Source organism: Drosophila takahashii, chromosome 3R, assembly GCF_030179915.1.
Source record: "Drosophila takahashii strain IR98-3 E-12201 chromosome 3R, DtakHiC1v2, whole genome shotgun sequence".
Classification (NCBI taxonomy): Eukaryota; Metazoa; Arthropoda; class Insecta; order Diptera; family Drosophilidae; genus Drosophila; species Drosophila takahashii.
Genome location: NC_091681.1, coordinates 23,248,522 through 23,275,358, shown reverse-complemented (window position 1 = coordinate 23,275,358; position 26,837 = coordinate 23,248,522). Strand labels below are relative to the sequence as shown.

The 26,837-nt window shown below is 40.5% G+C and overlaps 1 protein-coding gene and 1 long non-coding RNA gene across 2 annotated transcripts; both read left to right on the top strand.

Annotated features, from left to right (window-relative positions):
* The first annotated feature begins 1,565 nt into the window (after positions 1-1,565).
* LOC138913517 (uncharacterized) lies at positions 1,566-26,492 on the top strand. Its single transcript, XR_011419287.1, has 3 exons — positions 1,566-1,835; positions 15,492-15,615; positions 26,140-26,492. It is a non-coding gene; the product is annotated as an uncharacterized lncRNA (long non-coding RNA).
* On the top strand, positions 18,201-18,808 carry LOC108062372 (dynein light chain roadblock-type 2). Its single transcript, XM_017149011.3, has one exon. The coding sequence runs from the start codon at positions 18,320-18,322 to the stop codon at positions 18,623-18,625; it is 306 nt and encodes a 101-aa protein (XP_017004500.1). The 5' UTR covers positions 18,201-18,319; the 3' UTR covers positions 18,626-18,808.
* Positions 26,493-26,837: the final 345 nt, after the last annotated feature.

The window sequence follows — 26,837 nt, the reverse complement described above, 5'->3', positions numbered from 1 at the left end:
ATGGCGATTCGGGAGGGAGGTCACGCTGCCGAGGAGCCCAATGGATGCGGTCAGCTAATTGTTAATGCACTCGCCATTATGGCCAAGCGGCACTGGGCGAAAAGCAGCACGTGAATGTAAAATGCAATTTAATTACCCGCCATATATTTCACTTTAAGCATTTCAATGCAAATTGCCCGGCAATGCAGCGCAGCCAGGGAAGGGGCCATATTAAATGTAATTATTTGGCACAAATTGCGTGTTTAGGATTAATTATGATACGGATAGGCTAATAACGCGGCCCGAAGTGCAAAAAAACCCATTTTCAAATTATGCGCCGTCGCTTTAAATGAGCTTTGATTGGCGGCCATCGGATAGGATATCGCATTAAAGTTAATACCACGCACCTAAATAATGCAGTCGCCATATGTGTAAATGGCTGTGCGTGATGGGAATTTAATTTAAACCAGCTTGTTTTATTAGATTTAAAGTGTTGTCGACATGTGAGGGCTTTGAGCTTTTTAAAGCGGTGTTTATTATATTTAAATAATAATAATATTAGGTTGTTTTTTTTATTTTAGGGTATATTTTTTAAGGTTTCTTGTCCAAATGTGCGGGCAATTCTTGTTATTCGTGAACCTGGGATTAAATTTCAAATTAAATTTAAACAGTCTTTTTTAAAGACATTTATTTTGTAAATTTTATAAATATTCTATTAAAGTCCTTGCCTTTTGAATTACTCTTAAGCACCCAATGCTGCTGCAAAACTTGTAGTCAATGAATTTGCGACATGACCCAGCTGTTCTCCCCTTTCCATTGAACATGACACTACATAAAACAATTTTAATTACGCAAATGTTTTCATGTCCGTGTAAATTTCCATGTTCATGCAACGCCTGTTTTGAATGGCAGACATCCTGAATTGGGCTGGAGAACGAAGAGGAAGCTACCGAAATCTGTGGAGGGTCTAAATGCAGCTGGGCTTGAGCCCAGTTAATGGGGGTTTAAGCAAAATTGAATAAAAAGAGTCCTTGAAGGATGTTCAAGGTAAGACTAGGACTTTCCCTAAACAATCATTTAGCAGGTTATGTAATTTTGCACGGTCTAGCAAAATATGAAACAATCATAATTTTTTGCTATGGCTAATAAAAAACGGCGACCAAGGTCAGGTCAGGTTGCTCATTAAAAACACACAAGTGCAGCTGCTAATGAGCGATCTCTTGGCCGCTATATCTTCTATTCCTGTCTCTTTTTCGCTCTCGCAAAAAAGGTGAGCGACGGCACCTTTTTTAATGGCCGCCGGCGGTGATGACCTTGGTGCGAATTTTTAAGCGGAAAAAAGGCAACACACACATTTTTTATGGCGCATTCCCGTTGCGTGGCGAACCGTTTCGGATTTGGTTTTTTACCATCGGATCAGCCTTTGGAAATTTATGATTTATGACGCTTGCCGTGTCCAAATCCGTCCAAATGCCCACATCCGTGACCCTTTTGCATGCGGTCCAGGATCGTCGGATGTTGTAGGATCTTCAGGGATCGGCGGCTGCTGTTTTGTAAACACTCAGTATGAGTTCCAATTCCCGGGCGCTTGGACGTTGCGGATCGGCTTAAAAAACGCATCGGAGCGGCTATTTTCTGTTTGCCAGCAATACGAAATGAGTTAAAATGTGTGCAAAATATGAAAGGCCATAAATGGCATATGTGCTGTTTTCCATGGGAAAGTGTTAAGTGAAGTGCGTCCCAGGGATCGAAAGAGGTCCATGTGTTAAAGATGTGTTTGCCAAAAGTAAAAAACGGCAAAGTCAAGGGGGTTAGGGATCATACTGAATTGGATAACAAAATCTATTGATTTAATGGTAAGTTTTTTATATATACGTTAACTTACCCTCATTAGATCTTTTACTTCCTTAGAAGTTTAATAAGATATGAATGCTTACTCGTTTTTCCCTTGATTAACTAAATAAATATAATGCAATATAAAAGGCATTTAAAAATTACAGGTCTCTTGATTTTAGTTCAACCATGCAACATTTAAGGTTAAACGATCATTTATTTCCCATTAAACAAAAAAAGACCTTATTAGCTCCTCTTAAAATATTTTAAACTAAATTTCTTCACATCCGTCTCCCACTTAATTGAATTCAAAGGAAGCTGGCAGGGCTCCATAAAAACGGCAAGAAGCGAAAGGAGAATTCAAGAAGGGCCCAAGAAAATGGTTGAGATAAATCACAGACGAAAACCGCAGACATGCCTGCGCATCTCATCTGGGCAACATTTCTCGCGTCCCTATCTTTCCCCAGATTTTTCTCAGCGTTTTGAGTAATTCCGCGGAATAAACGATGAAGCAGCCGGACGGTCCCCGACCCCTGACGAAAAATAAGAAAAATAAACCCGCTCCAGGTACAAAAACAAAAACAACGAGATCGGGCTGCGACAAATCTTGAGAGAGCAATAAACAACATGGTTGACAATCTTAAATCTTGCGACTTGCAGGCCATCCCACACAGATGCAGATACAGAGGGATACAGATACAAACTCACAGATACGAATGCGAATGAATGTCGCAGCCATTATGGAACCCCTTGTTTTTGTAGCCTCTTTTCTGTTGTTTTTGTTGCCTCACTTCTTTTCCAAAACGACCAACACTATCACAACACCAATGCCAGTTTTCAGATTCAGACCCAGTAAATGTTGCGGTCATTGCTATGCCGGAATGCAACAACAAAAACAAGAACAATGCCAACGGAGCAGGGTTCAGGCCGCTTTAAAGGCTTGGCCGGTTCTGTCCCGATATGGCCCATAGGTAGGTAGAAAATGCCAAGGCACCCCTGCTCCCCAAACAGAAATACCGTGGGTTGCATAGGGAAATTTTGAATGTTCAATATAAAAAACATTGTTTAAAAATTCTACCTAAAAAAAAATATTTTATAAAAAAAATCCTGTAAATTTTTGTAATTGTTATCTTTATTCAGGAAATATATAGTTTTTCTAAAAAAATCCATCGACATTATTAAGCATTTTGCGAGTAGTTTGTAAAATATTATTATAATTTTTATTATTTTTCTTAATTCAATTTAATTGCGTTAAATTTGCATTAGTCTTTTCCTTTTCAACCACAGTAAAGACGTGGACTTGGACCAAGTTAGCAGTTGGCCTTTTGGCTTCGCGTTGAGTCTTTTTGGCCGCTTGGCCTGTTTGTTGTTTGTCTCCTTTATAGCTTCTTCTCGTACCCTTTATCGCTATCTCCGATTGCAGTTGGATTTTTCCCTGCTTTTTATATTGCTTTTTTTTTACGTTGGGGTCACATTTTCGTGCTTTGCAGGTAAGAGGAGCACACGAAAAGCCTTTTCTTTGCTGGTGGTCGTTGCCATTCGAGATTCGTTTGCGGATATCGAGTGTCTGCCGGTTTTCACCCCCTTTAACCAGTCAGCTTTACCTTAACCTCTCGACGAGAACTAAGCCATGCAATAACTTGTAAAATAAGCACTCATCTGAGCCCGTAAATCATCTCCGAACTGGTTAACGACATTTTAAACACTCGGGAAATCAGGGCTCGACATAAAGATTCAATGAACAGCCAAGACATAAAAACCACAGACAACAAGCTCTCGAACAGAACAAAACAGAACAGAAGCGTTTGGCATTTGATGTTTATTTAATTTGCCGCAATTCATAACAATTTGGTTTACGACATTTTTACTACTCGACAAATGCCGTAAACAAAACACAGCGTCGATTTGCTCGATATGCCCTCCTCTCCTTTTGGCCCTGGCACACGCTCAGGTTTTTATGGCTCCGTGTCCGTCGACTTGAATCAGCTCCTCGACAATTAAACGCCATCATCGAGTTGATTCGACGAAGGCGAAAGTGCAGTCAGCACCCCGGCGATTTACGGGCGTTTTATAGATCGTAAAAGCCGCTCTAACGGCCGGCCAGATGATTTTACGACGTGTTGAAATGCCACCAGGACGAGCTGTTCCAGCACTTGTCCCCTTGTTTTGGACCGAATTGGATCGCATCGGATGCGGATGTGGATGAGGTTCAAGTGCAGCGTCGTAAAAACTTCCTCCGTACTCCCGTGACTACTTGAAAGAGCCGTAAAAGGGCTATAAACAAAAGTGGCGCCCGAGGAGGCCACCGCAAGTTGTCGGCCAGACTTACGTGTCGTTATCCGGGCGGATTGTGTGAGCGATTCGATTCTGATTTGATAAGGATAATTATGTCTGATCGCCATAAAAAGACAATCAAATCAAGGGGCGGAAGGAGCATATGCCACGTAATTGGTCAGTTAAAGACAGCAAACTGATGGGAAAATCATGAAGACAGATTTAGGCTAATATATGGGATCAAGTCACAAGAAGTCACCATAATCTGGTAAAAACAACAAAGGGCCGCATTACCCGGGATATATGTAGCTTATCCATATCGTGCGCGGTATCCATTATTAAGGCAGCCGAAGACGTGTTGATGCACTGGGCCAGGAACCAGACATTTCAGACAGTTCGGACAATGCAGAGCCAAGGACAGAGGGCCACGGACAATGAACAGCGAACAATTGAGCTAATGACGTGACTATGGACACTCGACGCACTGGCCGGTCATTTGGCAACAGAAAAAAACCAGCCCCATTCCGATTTGGATGACCATTCCCATTTCCATTCCCATACCGAAAGTCCCTGTCTGGCCGTGGTTCATTGTTATCATTCGAAATGGCAACGGCCAAACTTATGCATCGAAAGTGTTGTTAAATTACGCCAAATTGCTTAATTTCAATAATGAAACGAACCGAACGGCAACCACTCAATGAAATTATAAATTTTCGGCCCAAATGATATGCAAAGAGCACTGAAAAGGCGGAATGATCCGTGATCGTGACGCCTCCTTCTTGTGTTTCTCATTCCGATTCCGAATCCGATTTCGAGTGTGTTTCCCCGGATCGAACACACAAAACAAAATTTGTTATTGTTCAGAGAATTATTGAATTGAAAACAGAATATTTCCGAACTATAGATGTGAGATAATACCCAGGGATAGGTACAACCATTTTATCATTGTTTTATTTGAAGTTTTTTTAACGTCTGTTAGTAATGCCCATTTTTTCCCTGTGTATATTTACTCGATCTCGTCCAGACGGCGGCTCGAGTCTTCCAATTTAATGGGCCCATTGAATCGGTCGTTAATGTTGCTTTTTATTTGGCCTTTTATTCGGTCCACTGTGTTTGTGGCTTTATTTCCCTCTGTTTTAGTCTCTTTTTTTCGGTTATTGTTGCTGCAGACTTACTCAATTGTGTTATTGTTTATTTATGCGAGCTTAAGTAATGCGCTGCAATTCCAATTTCAAAAGATAATTTCCAATTTACTGTCAAATAATTTATTAGACGAATGCCTCTCCACTGGGGAGCTACTTTGGCCGGAGCTTTATGGGGCTTCTTTGTTTGTTTTCTCTTCTGTTTGTGTGCCTTCCCAACAAAAACACTTTTACATTTTTGTGTGTTTTGGAAAAGATAAAAGCAAAGCCGCAACGAAAAGTTTTTATAAAGTTTTTCGGTATTATTTATGCGTTGGCCGACGGGGGCGTATACGTAATATTTTATAGTTTCGGAGTCGTGGGGCAGAAACTAGTTGAAACGAAAGACTTGTGATTTGACATGGCAGACAGCTTTGATGGCCCATTGATATCACTTTAAGGCGTCGAATGTCCACTCAATCAATTTCAATCTAGTAAAGCTGATTTTGTGTAGTAAATTCCCGCATAAGAATGGGCGGGATTGGCAACAAAATCAAAACGGCTTAGATCACTATGATTTTTGAAGATTAAAGAAACTTTGAATAGAAAATATTATTAATGTTACACAAAACGCTGCATTTAGAAGTGATGTTAAATATTTGATTCAATTTTTAGCTAAAAAAAAATAATTTATTACTGCGTATTAGGGTTCCGATAATTGTTTATTTGAATTGTTTGATTTGTTTATAGGCAAGAAATATTTGTTAATATTTTACCTAACTTTAATTGAACAAACTGTGAGGCAGGTAATAAAATTAAATTTAATTCTCATTGAAAACGTATAGAAAGCTTGGGAGCACGAGGAATAACCATTTAGTAAATTAAACATAGTTGAAGAGCTTTTGTTGTCGATGCAAATCAATAAATCGAATCAATCAACTGCAGTCCTTACTCAGCGTTTTGATTTCCCATGTGACAAGACCTTTTCCTTCTTTTTAGCCACTATAGGTCCCTAGTTTATCATTATAAATTATGGCCACTTTCGGCTGACGCCATCAGAGTCGTTTTACTAAGTGCAGAATCGGCGGCTCACGTCCTCCCGTGGGCCGGTGTTTATAGACGCATACTGACAGATATAGTAGTTCCTGCCAGATCGAGAGACATTGCCCCGACGGAGGCGTTCAACCCAGAGTGCTCCACGGCATGGCAATTGCGAGTGGCCTGGTGACGTTTGCTGCCACTTTATCACGGCCGTGCATCATAATTTAGGCAGCCATTCCACCCACACTGCCGTGGCCAACAAAGAGACACTCTGACAGAGGTTGCAAATAATAAAATTCGTTGACATTCGGTGCGCTGACTAAGCAGCCAAGAGGCCGAGGACGTGTGCAAACCTGGCCAAGATGGCCCAGCGCGATAGCCACAAAACGCTGACCACGCCCTCCCATCGACCCTCCGGACACAGGGCCATTTCCTGCGACAACTTTTTGTGCTTAAACACTCGTATTAAGTATTAAGTATGAGCATATAATGGTTTTGTTTTCATTTTGCGACCCAAAAACTGTGAGCACTTTGCTCTGGCCCCATTGATTAAGTGGATCGATTGGCCGGCCAGCCTGGCAGCAACTGGCTATCAGCTCTTGGCCCAAAACACTGAAATTAGTTGGCATTTTAACACGAACACCTGACACTCGAGTCCAGCCAAAGCAGCAGCTTCCTCTCGTGATATGTGGAGGGGGCTGTGGCCTGAGTGGTGGGGCCTCTAGTTTCTCTTTAGTCAAATGGATTATATTACAATCGGGGTGGTTGAGAAGTGCGGAGCAGGCAATACGTGGTCCACCATTATCGATGGGGCCTGACGCAGCAGCAAAACAAAATCACACGTCTAGAAAAACTTAAGGTTCTTTTCATTTGTTTAGTTAAGACAATTTTAGTATTTTTAAAATTTTTGTAAATATTTCACAAATTGAAATTTTTTGTAAGTGTTAACTTAGCATATAAAAAAGTAACGATATTTTTACCGTTTTTATTGTAATGAAATCAAATAATTATTAAAATATTCAAGACCTATAGCGGAATTAAAATTAAATTTCTCCATGTGCATCAATGGGTTATTGATCGATAATTCCATTTAAGCAAATGTTCGCGTTGAGCACCAGAATTGTCCAAATTATATGTGTGTGGCCTCTGCACCGAGTATGAATTAAAAAAATGCCCAAGTTTCCTCAAAATCAACTCGATTGCAACTCTTTTTACCGAAACGCTGCTAATAACAGAGGCACCCGAGGGTTCAGGATCGGGGATCGGGATCTGAGGGTCCGAGGGGTCTATCATTCCCGTGTGCGTTTGTCGCTGCCGCCAACTCATCAGAACCCAGCCCATCTTCATCTACATCCCATGCGGATCCCCAGCATCATCCGCATCCACATGCACAGGCAGAGGCACATCCAGAAGATGTATTTTCACTTAAACGTTTTACTCGGCTTATAATGGCTTTAATGACTTTAATGGCGTTCGGATAATTTGGCCGCCGGGCAGCTGCCCGGACTTCATCTCCATCCGAACTGCTCTTTCGTAATTGACGAAAGTAGATGGCCGCCGGTGAGATGCACATGCACATCCAGGATGCTCATGCGAAATGTATATAATTTGTAATTGTTGTTCCTCTTTAAAATGCACTCGACTGCGGCTCGAATAATTGCAATGAGCAGTTGCAAAGTGATCGAAAACGAAATGAATGCAATTAAATCGAGTTTTCTCCGCAGGTTCATGAAATTGTTGACCGATGTGGAAAACAATTTTCTCACGAAAGAGTTTTGAAGTAATTTTTTTTAATAAGTTCGGTATGCGGAATAGTTAAAAGATAATTTTTTTAAATTTAAAGAATCATGAAAAACACTTTTTTGAAATGCAGACATTTACGGACATGTAAACCACTTTCAATGAATCGATTTTCCGAATTTTTCTACTCTATTTATGGCATACCATCTTGCCAATAGATAGCACCGGTCTACGTCATTCACCCTAGGGTTGTTAAAAAAATCGATAGCACTATCGATACTATCGATGGTTTTAATATTTAGGAAACATCGATGGTTTGAACCCACAATCGATACTATCGCTCCAAAAAAATAATTGAATTTTACATGCAACTTTTGGTATATTTTAAGGAACAAAAAGTATTTTAAAGTATATACTTAAGAACACGACGGTATTTTATTTGTTAAGGCTCAACATCGAATTTTGTTTCACTTTAATCGCTGTAAAAGTTAGACCGTTTCTTTCCCCCTAATTTATATGAGTCAACCACACATTTTCCATAAGTTGTTTTTCATAATTTTCCTTTATTTTAACAATTTGTTTTTTATTTTCTTTAATTGTTGATACTATCGATAGTATCGATAGTGACCACCATCGATAGCCAAAAACATCGATGGTGTCCACTATCGATTTTTTAACAACCCTAATTCACCCGTCGCGATTGACCTTGAGACAACAACAAAAATCCCATTGAAGAGGACGGGCACTGTTCAGCGTAAATGGCAATTCGTAAAAAAAGACATAAAGAATACAGGTATGGCCAAAAAAACAGATACAAAAAACGTCGTCACACAGCGACACAAATCAAAAGGTGCAGCATAAAAAAATGACATTGGGAAAACAGATAATTAAGAAAAGGAGAAAGAGGGGCAAGTGGAAAACGGGATGTCTGACCGGAGAAAAGGAGGGGGTGGAAATGCTGCTGCCGAATGACAAGTCGCACATTTTCAAAGAAATTACCAAAAAATAATGGGAATAGACAAGAAAGAAAACATTGGAAAAGGCACATAAATTTACCGGGACACATCCATGAGCGGATCAGAATGGAGGAGTAGCTGGAGAACAGCTGGCGGGGGAAAATGGGATTGAAGAAGCGCTGATGGAGGGCCGGGAAATGAAAGGAAAGGAAAACGTTCCAAAATTAGTCAAACCGGGCGAGTCAATTAAATCGAATGGGATGCCCGGCAGACGGAATTTATCGGATCGCTTATAGCGAAGCTGCTACTTAAAAACGCATTTGCCCGAGGGAAAATATTTTCTTAATATTTGTTTACGAAGACATTCTGAAATGTCGCATTGCAGAATTTACAAGCAGTCCCCCGGGGCGGCGGTCCCATGCGACTTTTTAATTAAAATTCCGAATGCATCGGCGGTCGAAAAAATGCTTTTATTATTTTAATTACCCATTTCGGACTCGGATGGCCCCACAGCACTCAATATTAATTTCATAAAAATAACTTTGCCGCTTCTGCTGCTTCTGTTCATTATTGTCTCTCTTTCAAAACGTGTCTTTTGTTTGTTTTCCCGCCAGCTGGGTCCCGTAGCCCAGACCCCAAAAAAACCCAAGTGTTTTCTCCACAAAAAAGAACTCCGAAAAACAAAATAAAGCGCCAAACATTCAGAGGATAGATACGCATTTGTTCGACGTTCGATAAACATTTATTGGGCAATCCAATCACGGAACTCACGTCCCCGGGCCGTGACAGTTTCGTTAAAATGCTTTTTCTTTATCTGACTTATTTCTCTCCTTTCTGGTTTTATGCTGCCCGCTCTTCGAATTCCACAAGAATTATGTTTGTCTTATGAAAAAGTAATAAATAAACCATTTTTGTATGCGAATCGTATAACTCAAGACTCGCAATGAAATCGAAACTGAGTTCGATCAAATTATGGAGCTGTTCAGTTCATATGGTTTTATAATCGAAGAGATGGGGTTTTTTTTTGCGGCAGTTATTTATTATCATTAATAACCTATTTTTTTAGATGATAAGAACTTGGATCGTTATAAATGCTCTTTATATCAGAGCATAAAAACGGCTATCAAACAGAGTCTCTTTGGGGAATACAAACCTGCTTATCAATTGAAGTAAATTTTGAATATGTGAGAAATATGCATAAGCAGAAAAATGAAGATTGAAAAAAAAATGTTTAATTTTTTTTTTGTAAATTTTCACTAAACATTTCTTATAAACCCTATTACTTAAAACAAAAAATGTATTTTACTTGGCTTTTATATCGCTCTAAAAAAATTGTTCAAATTATAAATTATTTAATATAAATTATATATTTTAATTAGGCACCCACTCTCCCTCACTACAACATTATGTCCCCATGTGGTTGTGTGCATGGGGTCAAAGTTAAGACAAAGAAGAAGACAAAGAAACATGAAGACGGTGATTAGAGCCATAATCTTCTCTTCCCCGGGGCAATTTGTCACCACAAGGCACTGGGCCACTAAAAATCATTTAAGGAGAAATAAAAATATTTTTTACGGCCCTTTTATAGTTGTTGCAACAATCTAATAACAATCCAAATAATTATCCAAACAAGCGACGGCAAACGTCAAAGTGGAAACCCCAGAAAATACGAAATACGAATACGAACCCGAGAAAGAAGAAGAAGAAGCGGCGGAAGAACGCACTCAAAATCTGAAAATGAGCCATAAAACCCCAGCGCCAAATGCTACTGCTCTCTAGGCCACGCCCCCTTCACACGGAAGCCATAACGGCAGAGCCAAAGTGCCGATAACTCAAAAAGAGAGAGGGCTATCAAGAGTCTTGCATGTGCTGGAGCGAGATGCAAATAGGGCTGGCCTAAGGGTGCGAGCGAGAGGGGTGCGCGCACCATAATGGCTGCGCCATAAGAAGAGAGCGGCCAGAGCGAGATGGCTGTCCCTCTCTCTCTCCCTCATGGCACGACGCCACGTGTCGCTCTCGCATTAAGACAAGTAAATCGGCCGTTGAGCATAATCGATACGCAGCTCTTCGTGAGAATGGCTTTTCTCACGCTCTCCGCAGTCGCAGAGCAGCGCAGCCACTGCCTCTGCCGGCGTCGTCGCCATAACTGTCGTTCGTAATGGCCGTTTTAAGTGCGACTGAGATGGCCTCATAATCGTTTGCTGAATGTGGCTCAATTGTCTGCCGCTCTCTGTTGCCCTGCTCTCTCGTGCTCTCTTTCTCTCTCGCTCTTTGTGTGTTTGCCCATGTTTGCTTATTAATTAGTATTGATTTAATTGCCCAGTGAACATTTGGCAGCCCGAAGAAAAGCCTCTGGAAATAGGAAAAGCTCTCTTGCGACCCGCTCTCTTTCGCACTTTTTTTGCAAGAGCGAGAGGAGAGCGCAGTCGAAAAAGAGCGCGCGCATCTTCCCATATCACACGGCTGTTAGAAGGGGACATAAAATGTGCCAGGCAGTTAAAATGTAGATTTAAGTAAGTGGAAACGAGATCGTTACGTTGGCGCATAAAAATAAAAATCATTGTGCTCGGGCACTGATTGAAAAAAAAAGAAGCGGAAAACGTGAGAGAGAGCGCCAAGGCAACAGGCGAACTTCCACTCAAAGGAAAAGCGACGGGAAAGCGAGTGGAAAAGCGAGAGCAGCGAACATGTTGCGAGTGCTTTTCCATATCAATCAGAAATCACCTTAAACTGGTTTTTCCACCGCCTCTTCCCTTTCCTTTTCGTCTCTCTTGAAATTCATCGCTTCTTGTTGCTCGCCGCTTTTTAAGATTCTTTTCATTTTCGTTTTATGGCTTTTATGGGTTTTATGCGGGTCTTTATGACTTTTATGGGGTTTAGTGCGTGCCAAAAACAAGGAAAACAAAATATACACAGCCCCCACAAAAGCAACAACTTTTAATTGAATAATGCCGGCGTCGGTCGTTCGTTGTTGTTGTTTTTGAGGTTTAAAGGCGTCGGTAATTAGCCAGAGATAAACATTTAATTGGCAAATTCAAAATTGGAAATTGCCATGAAGTCCAAACGATTGCCGACTTGCCCATTTTCTAATTTCCCTAGCCATATGCATTCTAATTGGGTCAAAGAACCCAAAAATACGACTCATTTCTTCCGCGGCGCCACGCTTCTTGGGTGGCACTTTTTGGTTGGGGTTATGAAATATTGCAACATGAAAAAAGTGTTTTCTTCGCCTTGGTAAATTGGTGTTTTTATCATGATACAAAATTAAATTAAATTTGTTCAGCAAAATAAATGCCAACTCAAAATATTAAATTGAGAACATTTTTTTATTGTAAAGTAGTTCTTATTTTTGGATGATTTAAAAATTTTTGGTTTTTTATATTTAGTTTCCTAGAAATTTTAAAGGAATTTTGGAAATTTTCATAGCCATTCAATTAATATGGATCACATGGCGTATGCGTGATAATATGTTTCTTAAACTAGTCTACATATTTCTTGCACTTTTTATGATAATTCCTATAAACACAGAAATGCATATAGCAGTAATAGTATTCCGGCATATATTTAAAAGACAACATTGTATCTCTTACCGAGCGAAGGGAAACCCAATGAAATAGCCGCTTACATATTACCTCAAGTAATTATTGTTTTCAAGAGCCCTTTTCCCATTATGTACTTGCAAGTTGTGCGGTCGCGGAAAAGGTAAATTGATAAATTATAAAAAAGAAACTTAATAATATAAATAAGTCGGGCCGCAACCTGTCGCATCGGCTCACAACTCTGGCGGTAATTGGCAAACTGGAGGCACTGGCCGCAGTTAATGGCAGTTTTTAATATCCTGACCCTCTTGCCGGACTTTTTTTTCGATGCGAAGGGGAGGGAGCGATCGGGAAGTGAGTGTAAACACGACATGAAATGTTGCACGGCCACTTGGCCACCTCGAAGTGGCTCGCATGGAGATCCAGACCCCCTGGTGGCACGCTACTCCTTTTGGTTTTCCCTGCAAAGGATGGAATTTATGACTCGGGCTGAGGGCCTGTGTAATTGCCACGCAATGCTGCATCCGCATCCGCACACAGTTTTCAATTTACAAAAATTAAAAAAAATAAAGAAAGTATGAGATGTACGGCGGTGGAAAAACAAACAAGGTGCCTGGTCCCTTTGGCACGGCACGTCCATTCGACGGACACATGTGGATCGCCGGCGTGGAATGTCCTTTTAATGGACTCGGCACTCTCACACTGCGCCGCATCCTTTCGCCGCGTGTGCCGCGCTGTTTGATTGCCGTGAATAGCTGGCTGCAGGATTTTTATCCCTTCCTTTCTCTTCCCCTTAGCCCTTTGTTACATCAACGCAGATGTCATATATTTCCCAAAGTCCTGCAGGGCAATTATGACACGGTAAAAGCACTCGGACAACAGCTGACCAGATGGCCGATCCTTTACGGTCCGAACTCTGAAAGAAATTGGAAGGGAGTTCCGCAATACGAATTGTTTTGGTCATTTTGAGATTTCTTTTATTTAACAGAATTTAAGTCTGTCGTACAGTTATATTATTAACCTAATAAAACCATTTATTCACAGGAAATTTATAGGCATCTTTGCGCTTTTTTCCCTTTTGAATTAATATAATTTATTTAATCATATAACTTATTGCAACCTAAACTATGCAATCACAAAGATATACGACATTGTCTTAGCTTTACCCTATAAATATTCAAAGAGCATCCTAAAACGCCACATAAACGTCGCCAGAAGTTGTCTTGAAAAAAAGCGAGGAGAAGAGCTTAATGGTGCCTTCAAAGTGCTACGGATGATGCATGGTACAGTTAAGCCAAGAGGTCGAGAGTGGCTCTGGAGGACCAAGTGTCACTGGTATCCCCCCGAAAAGCCCCCCGAGACGCCCATGGGTCCACAGATGCGATGGCGGGGCGTCAAATGTGACGCTGAATTTATTACGGGGGGCTTTATTTATGCGCTTATCGCGTTCCCAGTGCCGGCCTTAGCACGTTGTCAAGTGTTTATCTTGGCCTCGGACCCGAACCCCGAACCCCGGACCCCAAACCGAACACCAAGCCCCATCCACAACCCGTACCGTAGCACAGAAAGTCGGGGCCCAAAACCAGATCCCCGGCCAGACCGAAATGAAATACCAAAAAGCTTAAAATTGAATTTATGACTGCACCTAAATCATGCGTCGAAAAAACAACACAACTTACGAATATGCGAGTGTTTTTGGGCGCGAGAGTTGGTTGTTTTTGAATGAGCCTGTCGCATGATTTAGGGCCACCGACTCGCTGTCGAGAAATTTAAATAATAAATATTCCATAGTTACACAAACGCACAAAGCCAGAAAATGGTGGCCCAGGCCCAATTTCGATTCAGAGAATCCAAAGCAATTCGTAAAATATTCAAAGCGAGCGCGACTAAATCAAAACGTTGTCGAAATAAAACGTTTGAAAATTGAATTTGGCTCGGGCGAAATTGAAAAGCATTTGTAACGGAAATGAAAATCGTTCGAGGGTGGAAACGAACAAAACTCGATTCACTCTGACTCTGAATTTAAATTAAGAAATTTATCTTTTCAATGGCCTCTTTGTGTGTTTGTGTGCGTCTTTGTTGTTGGCCCGATGTAATTTTTTTTCCAGCATCTCCCACCTTTTTGGGTCCATAAAACTAAATGAATTCAATTCCTTTGTTTTGGCAAGCGATTTTGCTCCGAGTTCTAAGATTGCCATCAAACGAAACTTGATATTCAATACTTTGTTTGTTTTTTTGTTAAATTTTCGAATTTATTTGCGCTGAAAACGAGTCTCATGAAGTTATTAAAATTAGCCCGGGAGATATATTTAATCGCTCCGTTTTGCACCTCTTCTAACAATTTGTACTCGAGCGGAGAGCAACGATTTCGAGCGGTTCGAAATGGCTTTTATGGCCGACTTCATGGCTAATAAAAATTTGCATTGTTCGTCCGGCAAGTATGTTTTTTTTTCGTCTGTTAGTCGAAACCAGATCGGTTGTGGCCAAGACCGCCGCTTTCATAAATTAGCAAGCCAACTGCCCCGCGAATTAGCATACGAAATTACGCTTCTTAAAGATAAATACCTTAAATTGGTTGTTATTTAGAAGACCATCACATAAATTCGAAAAGCAAATAATGCCATTTGTCAATGGGATTACGAATTTGGGGCTGCAATATTTTCACAGTTTTTATTGTTCCCTGCGCATCTGAAATGAGTCGATTCGACAATTTGTCGTTAAAAATAATGAAATCATGTGTTAATGAATAATCCTTCACTTAATGTGGAGTTTAAGTGGGTTGTGGTGTTTTGAGTCGATTTATTTGGGGAGATAAAATATCGTCATGTTTAGTATGAGTGTATTTGGTACTGTATGAATATTAAATTGGTCTTTTCAATTACCTATAAATATACTTGAAAATGTGATTTTAGTTCACTTACCTATTGTAAGGGATAAATCCTTTTAGCAGACTATCTCAAGTTATCCCTGAGCCCATTTAACACTTTCCATTTAATTTTCAATTACAGAGCACTCACACAGCAAATAAATTGTCCTGCCGTCCGATTTCCAACCCCAGGATACCGTATATTACACAACTCTCGAGGACTGTTCTCCATTTTTGGGCACATTAGAAATTCAGAACGCGTTGAGGTGAGTCCACATGTACATGTACCATGTATTATATGTATGTTGCGCATTATTTATGGGAGCTTCGGAGTCTCGGAGTCCGTAATCAAAGCTGGGGTTCAGATGCTGGTGATATGCGAAGCGGGGAAGTGTGTCAGTGGGCTGAAGGATATATTTGGGCCAGTTGGACAAAAGGCGAAGCCCTCGGCCAATTTGTGCCATGTGTGTGCGACGTGTCCCTTTCGCCGCTCGAGTGGCACAAATGAAAGGGCCAAAACAGAGGGCGAAAAACCAGATACTCAGATACCCAGATACACCGTTCCACAACTGACCGCCGGCCAATGACCGGAGCGGCCAGCAAAAGGCCTGAATTCCAGCTCGGGCAGCTCATTTGCATTTTTTCAGGAGCGGAGACAGGGAAAGTGTTTTCAAATTGCCACTCTATGTCCTACTTTTTCCCCTGTCCTTGTGTGTTTTTTAATGTCAGTTTGCTAGTTGGTCTGTTGGTTTTTCTAATTAACGAAGGAAGTTTCCATTTCGAAAGTTTCATTCTTTTTCTGTGTTATTTATCGTTTTTGATGCCGCCCCGACCTTTCGACCTCTTCGGCAGTCAGTGGGGTTGGGAAAGTTTCGTCTGTTGGTGGATGAATTATGCCTAAACAGCGATAGTCATCTAATTAAATGAGTTATGGCGCCGGCATAACGCCGAGTATCTCGCTTTCGGATAAGCGTTTACCGCCTAATCCCGCCCCCGGGGCCAAAACCAAAAGCCCAAAATCCGAACTAAAATCGGGCCCACAGATAGCGAAATAGTCCGACTTGGGCTCAGGGGATTTATGAGCTCCCATTTTGCATAGTTTGAAATGGCACCGAGCCCGAACTTGTACACCATTCATTTTCCAGGCCACAAATCTCCCGTTTTGCATTTGGCGGCCATGAATCATCACTAAAGGGGCAGTAGAATTGGGCAAAATTTAAATCTTTACAATGGGCGGGAAGAATATTTATAAATCTAAAGGTATGGTAATAAATAATTGTATATATTAGCAATTAAATTTATTGAAAAATTTGTAATCCCAATACATTAAAGTTTAATATAAGTTTCAAGAAATTTTAGTTAAGATCAGTATAATTGAAATAAAAATTAATTGTAATGTGTTTATAAAACTGCGAATATTTTACAGATTTATTTTTAGGAATATAAGAAAAATCTTTTTAAAATTGTGTACTTTATATAAGAAGCCATTTAAGGCTGATATTCTGAATTATCCTAATAAAATTCGAGATTAAAGTTGCATTGAAAACGGACAAGTTCAGTTGTAAGACTGGCAAGAAATACCATATTTCCACTGTACTTTGCTGACCCGTTAAATACAAAGCCTTCTCCTCGACGGCCAGTTTCGGGTTGCCTTTTGAATGGCATCGGAATTTATGCACATTTTATTGACCAGCTCGGAGAGAAAAGAACGGAGCGGAGTTGAGAGTTGTTTGTTGGGCCAACAGCATGTCCGAAAGTGTTTTATGGCCGTTGTGGGCGCTCGAGTGGCCATTTTGGGTCGATCTGGGGATATGGGGATATATCTGGGGAACCGGAGGGACATGCACTCCCATATGTACTCTCTGGACTTGTCCGACAAGCACTTCTCCCTGCCGAGAAGAGAAGTTAAGGCGACGAGGGGCCCTGAATACAGATGAGCCTGGTTCAGATGAGTGTTGTACTAAATACTAAACACCCGCTAGTAGTCAGAATTTGCAACTCTGCCTGCTCTGATTTATCGCAGTCCAAAGGGGGCTTTAAGCTAAGCCAGCGAATGGGAATTAGTTTAAGTCGCCGCCGGCGAGTCAACGACCTGCGACAAAGCGGTTCAAAGTCAAAAAGTCAATTATACGGATACCTAAAAAAAATCGTCGGGTTGGAGTGGAAATCTCGTTAAAAGCCAATAACAGACGCCATTAAATGTGCATGAAAATTAAATGAAAACGGCTTGATGAGGCTGCCTGCGGGAGGAGAGCGACTCGTAGAAGCCACGCGACCACTTGAACTTGGGCGGGAATATCAGTTTTTGTGTGCAGTAATTCGAACTGACCTCGGCGACTCGGGCAGATCCAATTGGAGGGCAAGTTCAATGGCACTGGGGATTCCAGGGGGAGTGGGGATCAAGGGCCGCAGCGAGATAAGAAAACTCCGATAAGTTTAATTTATTCGAGCCCACTGCCATCTGTTGCGATGTTGCAACGAGCGGCCAACACTTATTTAATCAACGCGATAGGCGTGCGGTGTAATTATAAATCCGATATAAAAATATTGTAAATGGAGGAGGAGGTAATTTAAAAGTGGGTAAAGGAAAATTGGGAGAAGGTAATTTCATTTTATACGGGGCCTAATGGATGTATTTGAAATTAAGTAAATTTAATGAGAACATTTTCCATTTTTATTCAGACTTAACAAATTTATTGAAAACTGTAAAAAGGTCAAACCATTAAAAAAAGAATTAACAACACTTTAAAATAAATTATATTTTTATTTCTTTATAATTATAACATTTGGTTATTTGGAAAATCGTAGAGCCTGAGCCCTTTAAGTCAAATCAAATGTTTAGTTTTCTGTTTGATCTCCAAAAACCATTCAGTTCCTCCAAACAAATCACATAGAACACTCAAATTACTCCCAGTCGCAAAACAAATATATAACAATTTACTATTTACCACACACACCACACGGAGGATAATGAATCGTATTCTGGAGCAGGTGATCCACCAGAATGGAACTATGGTGGATCGAATTCTATCGGATCACACTACGGGATACGTGATCTCCGACAATATGGCCAATGCCGTGGCCGAAACGTCCTTCGATAATACAAGTGCCCAGGCGATCGTGAAGCACTTGAACGGACTCCTGGTCAGTACCTGCCAAAGTGTCATTCGGGACATTGACCCGTCCAACAAACTGTGCTTCATGCGCCTGGCCACTCGCAAGTTCGAGTATCTGGTGGCCCCCGAAGAGTATTTTACCATCACGGTGGTTCAGTGAGGGAAGTGGGAAACTCAGCTGTTAATCATCCTAGGAAAATTAAATCATGTTGGAATTTTACTCATCACTTAAAAATTGTCTGAAACTTTTAGGAACAATTTTCTATGACTTGGGACATTGTTTCCTAAAATGTTTGGGCAATTTTTAGCCCTCCAGTTGCGGAATAAAAAATTCTTTAAGGAATTTCTTTAATGGTTTGAAAATGTGAAGTAATTCTTCTAAAATCTTTATCGGCAAAAGTAGTTTTTTCCGATATTTTCTTTCAAGTTTAAAGTTACTAATAGCCGTTGAATTTAAATGAGAACAGTAAAATGTCGATCAATGTTGGTGGCATGGAGAGTCTTTGAAAATGGGGTGGCAATGGTCTTGAACCCTTTTGAATGCCAAACAAACACGGGAAGAATGCTTAAATCAACAGGGATGCCCGAAAATCCTTTATAATACCCCGGCGACGTTCCGATCTCGATTATTTACGACATGGCTTCATCGGGCCGGGAATCTATCTGTGAGAATGCGGCATCTAATGCGATAATTCAAGAGATTTACTTCTGTCAACATGACCATTTTGTCCGCTGGATGGGACTTTCAGGGTGGAAATGCGTGGCCTTTGACCTTTTTCCTTCCTTTTGCCTCTTCCATCTTGCTGCCACAATGGAGGGAGGCAGCCTGCTATTTTAATTTAAAATGGCAGGACTCGTAACTCATTTTTACGACGCACCCTCTGGGCAGATGAATAGATGAATGTGTGTGCGAGTGCGAGTGTATCTATATCTTGTCCTATTTTTACAGATCCCTTTGCAGGGGTTGCTGCTGCAACAATAACTTATCTGCCCTTTTTTACCCGGCTTTCAACCCGAGTCCATAATCACCACGAGACGCTCCTGGGGTGCTTTGTGCCCAGGCAGCTATCTTTAAGCAGTTTCCCATTGTCTGGCGTCGTTTTGTGGTGCTGGGTAAATATGAAATTGTACAAATTTGTACCGAAACTTGATTCAACTGGCTCTCTGGGCTCTTTGGGCTCTCGGGCACAATGGGCCAACTTCGATGGTGGCAAGGTCGAGCGATTTTTTCTCCCCCCAACTCGGGCTGTCAGAATTGCGCACTTCATTTGAGGCAGCGTGAAATGAAATTACTCCACGGTCCATTCCCGGTGACGACTTTATTCCTGCGAAATTATCAATGCCCCGGGCAAATTAGAAACACTTTGAATTAAATTCAAATAAAACGTTTTTGAAGCTATCGCAAAGATGTCCACGGCCAACTCACACACATTTCATACATCACACTTTATGAACTCGTCAGGCGGCTACCGTTCCCGTCGCCCGGTGTTCACTGTACGGGTGTGCCAACACGCTCTATGAATTCAATTAAGTTGTGCCGCAAACCTGAAAGCAAAGTTGCAACGCAAACGAGACGACGAATGTGATGAATACTCAAGCGCAACATCTGCTAACCACTCTTGAATAATATCTATATTTTTGTAGGTATTTATATCTTTATTTTTACTTTTACTACTGTGGTTTTGTTTATTAAAAATACAAATTATCCAAGGTCAGAGGATTTTTTTTTCAAATATTAATCTTGTTGAAATTCAAGATGGTACCTAATAGGAATCTTGATATTTTCCATTACAGTAATATATTAACATATTTCCTTTAAAAATTATAAGTTCCTCCATCAAATCTATCAGTTTATGTACAAATGTGATGAGTTTTTAACAATGTTGATATTTGTTTCAGAGGTATTGTAATCTTCTTTTTCCAAATGGTTTGGAAAATTAATGCTGCTGTAATTGAACTACTGAGTTTGATAACGTAATTCTTTAATGATTAGGAAGATGAATTTCTTGAAAACAATTTAAAAAAAAATTAAAAACAGACAATCATAAAAACTACAAAATTTACCAGCAACATTTCAAGACATTCCCTATGTTCTGTAATTTTTTGACTTTTAGAGCCGACGGCTATCAAAACAGCAAGAAAAAAAGAGAGAGGAGCATTGAGAATTGAGGAGAATGAGCTCCTCGAAATACTCACTCAAACGAAAAGGCCAAGCCCATTTTCATGCTGGTGGTGGTGATGAAATGCTGGATTTTTTCTGGCTCGTTCAACCACCGCGCCACATTTCCAGTTTCGACTCGCTGCGGCGCAGACGTCGCTTTAAGGGGGCGGATGAGCGATTTCGTGCAAGAAGACCAAAAAACAACTGCTGGACGAAAAATAAGCAGAAAGTTAGCAGAAAAAAAAGAAAATATCGAAAAAATCTTCAAATAGAAGCCAGTGAATAAAAGTACAATAATAAATTGAGAAAACAGCCGATTAAGAAGCTATCTGCTAGCATTTACTCCAATTGAAAATTAACGGAAAAAGGGACGGAGTTGCGCAAGATTTTCGCCAGATGGCAGCACTGTTTTGCATGCGCCATCTATGGGTTCTGTCACCATAGTTTGGGAGGCAGCTTGACTGCCCAGTTTGAGAGCCACTGTTACTCCTTTGAAGTTTTTCTGTTACGTAACATATGTTAACATTTAATGTTATGTTTTGACTGGTAGAGGTATTAAAAAATGTATTGGGTTTTCCGTTAATTGGTTAATATAAAAAAAATGGTGTTAGCTTTTTACGTTTTTTTATTTTAAATTTTAATATGTAATAAATGTTCTTAAAGTCCCAGTCCTGTAATTTCTTTATTCTTTTAGTATTCAACATATAGGTTTCGTAGACCAAAAATCCGTCAAAAGGAAGTTTTTTGTTTAATGCGGTTTTTGGGGTTGGTATAATACTGGACCTTAAGATAGAGAGAAAGTAACATATTAAATATTTTAATATTCTAAATTTGTACAATAAAAATATACTTAATATACTTATCATTCCTATAGATATATCTAAAACGGTTTTACCGAAACTCATTTTCTTATCCTAATGTTAAACTAAGGACGAGAAATCGGCCTTTAGTACATTACATTTGTTAGCTTGCTCCTACCTATTTTGTTTTTGGAAGAATCTAGAAGGACTAAAATACTCTTCATCGAACCATCGTATTACATTTTCCAATTAAGTTGGCCAGTTCTAACTCGGCCGTTTCCCGGTTTTCTCTATATTGGCTCTCTCCGCATTTTGCCGCTCCGGTTAACGATCGACTGGCAACTTGTTAAGGGGTCAACGGAGCATATTGCCAATCAAAGACTTCAATTCAATTTCCCCGACTTGCCAAGACGATAATGGCAATGGCGCATAAAGCCAAGTGCGGGTGTTGCAGCGCAAACGATTCCATTCAAAATCGGAGCAATCAAAGCATCAAGATGTCAGTAAACGCGGTTAAGACAACAAAATTACTTTGAGCATCGTTAGGGCCACGATTCCGGCTCGAAAACAGGGGGAATCCAGGGGACGTTGAGGGGGAAAACATGAAAATCATCTTTCAACGCGATGCGCTTTCGACATTCGCAGCATCATCCAGCCATCGCCATCCGCTAAAACGGCTAAAGCAGAACACCAATCGCAATCAGGGGAGGTGGGCGGAAGAGGGCTCCGAACTGGAGTTGTTGGCTTCGAGTTGCACATGTGATGGCCAGAAAAATAAGGAAAAATAAAGAAAAATCAAGACTCAAGCCATAACAGAGACAGCCAGCAAGTGCAGAGAAAGGAACCCAAGGAGGCAAAGACTGCTTTTCATTTGGCTGCCGGCAATGTCCATCCAGTTAGGAATCAACTGGTTTTCTTCACAGCACTTCCTCCCTGCTTCGGCACTCTTCATTCGAAACTCGAGCCAACTTCAGGGCTCAACTCCTCTGCATAGTGGATTAAAATATCAGAATAAAGGATTTCTTGAAGAACTTGTGTCTAACCCGAAATAGTTTGTTAGCCTCAACCTCTAAAAAATATTAAAAAACACTTTATTTAATTCATACTTTTTTATTCTTTATACGAGTTCTTTAAAAATAAGTCTCCATATTCTATACAATTTATTTATACTTTTTTAAGCGATCCTAATCATGATTATTCAACAATTATTTTATATTTCACCTATTTGGACCGAAAATAAGAAAAATATTATTAAATGACTTGGTAATTAGTTATCCAAAAATGCCTTTTAAAAAAATACTTTTTTTGTGTGCCACAGTTCACGATGCAGGAAGTCATTGTGAAGTGGCATTGTTTTGGTGCTCCCCGTGGAGATTTGAAGCACCACCCACGCCACACTGACCTCTGCACCGCCCCGAAATCCTGCTCCCCATTTCCCCGGACTCAACTTCATCTAAGCTGATGCAACACCGATACAGATACGGTTCCATCGCTCCTCAGTCGACACTTTCCGTCTCTTTCGCCGGTCGTGTTGCCGTCCCTGTCTCCGTCTCATTGTTCGTCTCGGTTCAGTTTGGTTTGGTTCCGTAAATTACACTTTTGATTTTTAGTGGCCGTAAAATAATCGTAAATGTCGTGGTTATTGCGACCGAAAGTGCCCATTTTGAGTGCTCCCCTTCCAGCGCTGCCCCGCTAACTGATATTTTCGCTCAGTGCAGCTTGTCGATGTCGGTTGGGACGTGCTGCCACTGCACAAACAGCACGAATGCCCTCCAGTGCAGCCAAGACTTTGAAGTCGAAAAAGCTAAACCAGAATTTATTCAAAACATAAATATTGTACTCATTGTGAAATTTATTAAGTCGGATTTAAAGTACATTAAAATGTTTAAAAATAAACTAAATAAAAATAATTACAAATTACGAGGGTCTTGTTAAGATTTATTAGCGGTTCCAGCATTTCATAAACTTTAATGACAAGTTTTAAAATCAACGGGCAAATATGCTTTGTGAGTAACTTTACTAAGCTATGACTTCATTATCTAAAGAGTTCTTCAAGTAATGGAGACAAAGTACTTTACCTACCTCAGCCCACAAAAAGAAGTGCATTTTTTTTTCTTTTAGGAATTTTTACAAAATACATACTCTATGTAGGATGAACAATATCAAAAGCTTCTGTTTTTGTAGCTCCTTTTTTAAAATCGCCAGATCTAGATTGATAGCCAAATTGGCTGTACAGATACCCTCCGTGTCTTACCCTTTCCTCCCCCGCTTCCAACCCCTTTGGGCCAACTGGCTAAGCAAGCTGCACTTGTTGTTATACCCGTTACTCGTAGAGTAAAAGGGTATATTGTATTCGTGCAAAAGTATGTAACAGGGAGAAGGAAGCGTTTCCGACCCCATAAAGTATATATATTCTTGATCAGGATCACTAGCCGAGTCGATCTAGCCATGTCCGTCTGTCCGTCTGTCCGTCTGTCCGTCTGTCCGTCTGTCTGTCTGTATGAACGCTGAGATCTCAGAAACTATAAAAGCTAGAAGATTGGCATTTTGCATGCAGATTTTAGGAGTTCCTACGCAGCGCAAGTTTGTTTCAAAATGGTGCCACGCCCCCTCTAGCGCCCACAATTGCTTGTATACGAATTTAAAATTTTTAATATTTTGGAAAAGTAAGAATGCAGTTTTATTGTGTTTATCAATACCTATCGAAATGTAGAAGAAATTTTTCAAATCGGACCATTCGTTAAAAAGTTATGCGTGATCAACGTTTTCTATCTCTATCTCCATCTCCCTCGCACTCCCTTTACCTGAGTAACGGGTATCTGATAGTCGGGGCACCCGACTATAACGTTCTCTCTTGTTTTTAATAAGTTTCTGGTTGTTGGCTGGTTGTTGTTGCTGCTGGCTGGCTTTCTTCCTTTGATGTTTCGATTAAGTTCGGAGTTCGCGTTGCCGAACTGGTTGGTTGGGTCCCCGTCCCCTCCTGAAACCCTCCTTTCCACCCTCCCGACGGAGGGAGCATTTTGGCTTAAGTTTATGGCCATTTCGTTCGTTTCACTGTCTCTGCTTTTTGGCGCTGCTCCTCGTTGGCTTGATTTTCTTAAGCATTTCACCCATTTGCCATTTACCTTTGGTTGTTTGGGCTTGTGCTGGAAATTTTCTCACATCGCCGCTCTGACGCAACTGGTTGCCCATTGGCCCGCTCGCCACTTGGTCGCTCCACTTCACTCCACTCCCCTCTTTTCCTCTACAACTCCCTACAAACCGCCCACCGCTCGCAAATTTCAAATTTGATTTTATTGTTATGATTTCAATTGTTTTCGCAACGTAAACACTAGAGGATTTCCAGAGCAGACCATGTCGAGTTGTCGGTTAAATAATTTTCAATTTTTATTGCACTCCGCCAGAGAGATTTTGCATTTAGCGCATAGTGTTCGAGTGACTCAGAGAAACCGCAGCTAGGTTATCTGGAATCTCAAAGGAAAAATATACAGCTTCAAAACATAACTAATAAAATATTATAATTAATAAATGTTGGGCATTCATATTTTTTTAAGAGGTTTATGGCAATACTAATTTAAATTGGTAACAATTTAACATAACTTAAATACTAAAATTGGATTAAATGAATACCATTTATAAATTAAATTCCATATCTTATATCGATTAATCAATCAACTTAAATTGAATTAGCTAAGCCTTGTGCTCCCATTATTGCTAGCCAGCTTATTAGCATTCGAAGACAATTGCCGCAAACAAGTCACATTAAAACGCCCAATTTCACAGGAACAATTAACCCAAGGCACCGCCGAAGGTGATCATAATACCAATATGCTCCGGTAATAGTTTTGAGTCCAGGCCCTCCCAGGACACCAACTCGAAGGTCGCCTTCCCGAAAAAAAACAACACAAAAAATAATAGATCGTGAAAGAAACCCAAAGTCGAAACCAAATCAATTCATAAATCATAAAAATGTGTCATAAAAAATATTGCAGCCATAGATGGAAATGGTAATGCTGCCTTTCAACATGTCCTCGAGAGCGTAAAAAATGCCAGGGCGAACGATGCTTTTTAGCTGACCTTAGGAGATTTGTTTTGACTCTCTGTTATCGCAACGCCGCCGATCCCAAAAAAGGACACCCAGGTATTGTCTGACTTTGCCAGCTCGATTATAGCCGGGCCCGGTAATAAATCATAAAAATATGCCTCAGCCGCACAGAATCGGGAATGAGGAGGCATAGGCATTCTCGTTACACGGTGGATTCGTAAATCCCCTGTAAAATTGGTGGTGTCCCTTCGGTAGGTACTATGTTGTGTATATATATGTTGCGTATTCGGGCCGATCGCGCCCTCGAGCATCTGATAACAAAACCACCGGCATGGCCAATGCCCGGGGAAACAAAGGGCCAACAACTTTCTCTTTTGCGCCAGGCGATTCGGGCCGCATTCATCCTTGCCAAATATGAGAATTTTGATTTATTTCCCAAAAACATATTCCAGCAGTTTGGCTGTTTGTTTGGCTGTCAGTAAGAGGCGCCTGCAAGAATATTTCCATGTATCTGCATTGATTTTCCTGAGGGTCTAATTGTGTTTTCGTGATCAATTGTTGAATGGGCAAACAATCTCTTTATTTATTAATTTTTAAAAAAAATTTATTATTTTTTTAAATATTTTCATTAAGCAACTGTAACTTTTTCTTACATCTCTAATCCCCAGCTCATTATCACCCCTCATTGGATCGAGACGACTTCATTTCCATACCATATGCCCTTGGATGTCAGTGCTGTACTTGTGGTTCCACCCGCTCCTCTTTAAGTTGCTGCCATGATTTACTACAAGCAGATGATTTAATATGACCGCATATATGGATGTAGACACACGCACACACCCGGCCGGAGTGCACTTCAGATGCATTCGACTGCATTGGAAACTGGAACCCGTTGAACAAGCCCAGAAACAGAATCAGAGGCAGACACCCCACACATGTTGCCAGTGAAGCGTCCGCTTTGAAGGAAAGACGGGACAACAGTTCAAGTTCCTCCATCTTGAAAACCGACGCCCTTAAGATAAGGTTCTAAATGAGAATTATGTTGGTATTTTTACTCAGGAAAGATATTTTAATTAAATTTCATTAAATTATTTTACTAAGTCTTATTGTTTTTGTTAAATTTTTGTAAGGTCTTAAAGAATTTTCAAAATATAATAAAATATGTCGAACGTTACTTTTGAAAATTACCCAAATAAATCATTACCGAAACATGTAAATGACGTAAAATAAGTAAAATTAATTTATATTTTTCCAAGTATTAATAAAAACGCTGTAAAAACAAATTGAACAAAATATGACTACATTTATGGGCCCCATCGAAATGAACTTCCGCCAGTGCGAGTGCGAGTGCGTAAATCAAGGCGTC

Coding starts and splice junctions, on each gene's coding strand:
- LOC108062372 (XM_017149011.3), top strand. CDS start 18,320: ATGAATCGTATTCTGGAGCAGGTGATCCACCAGAATGGAACTATGGTG.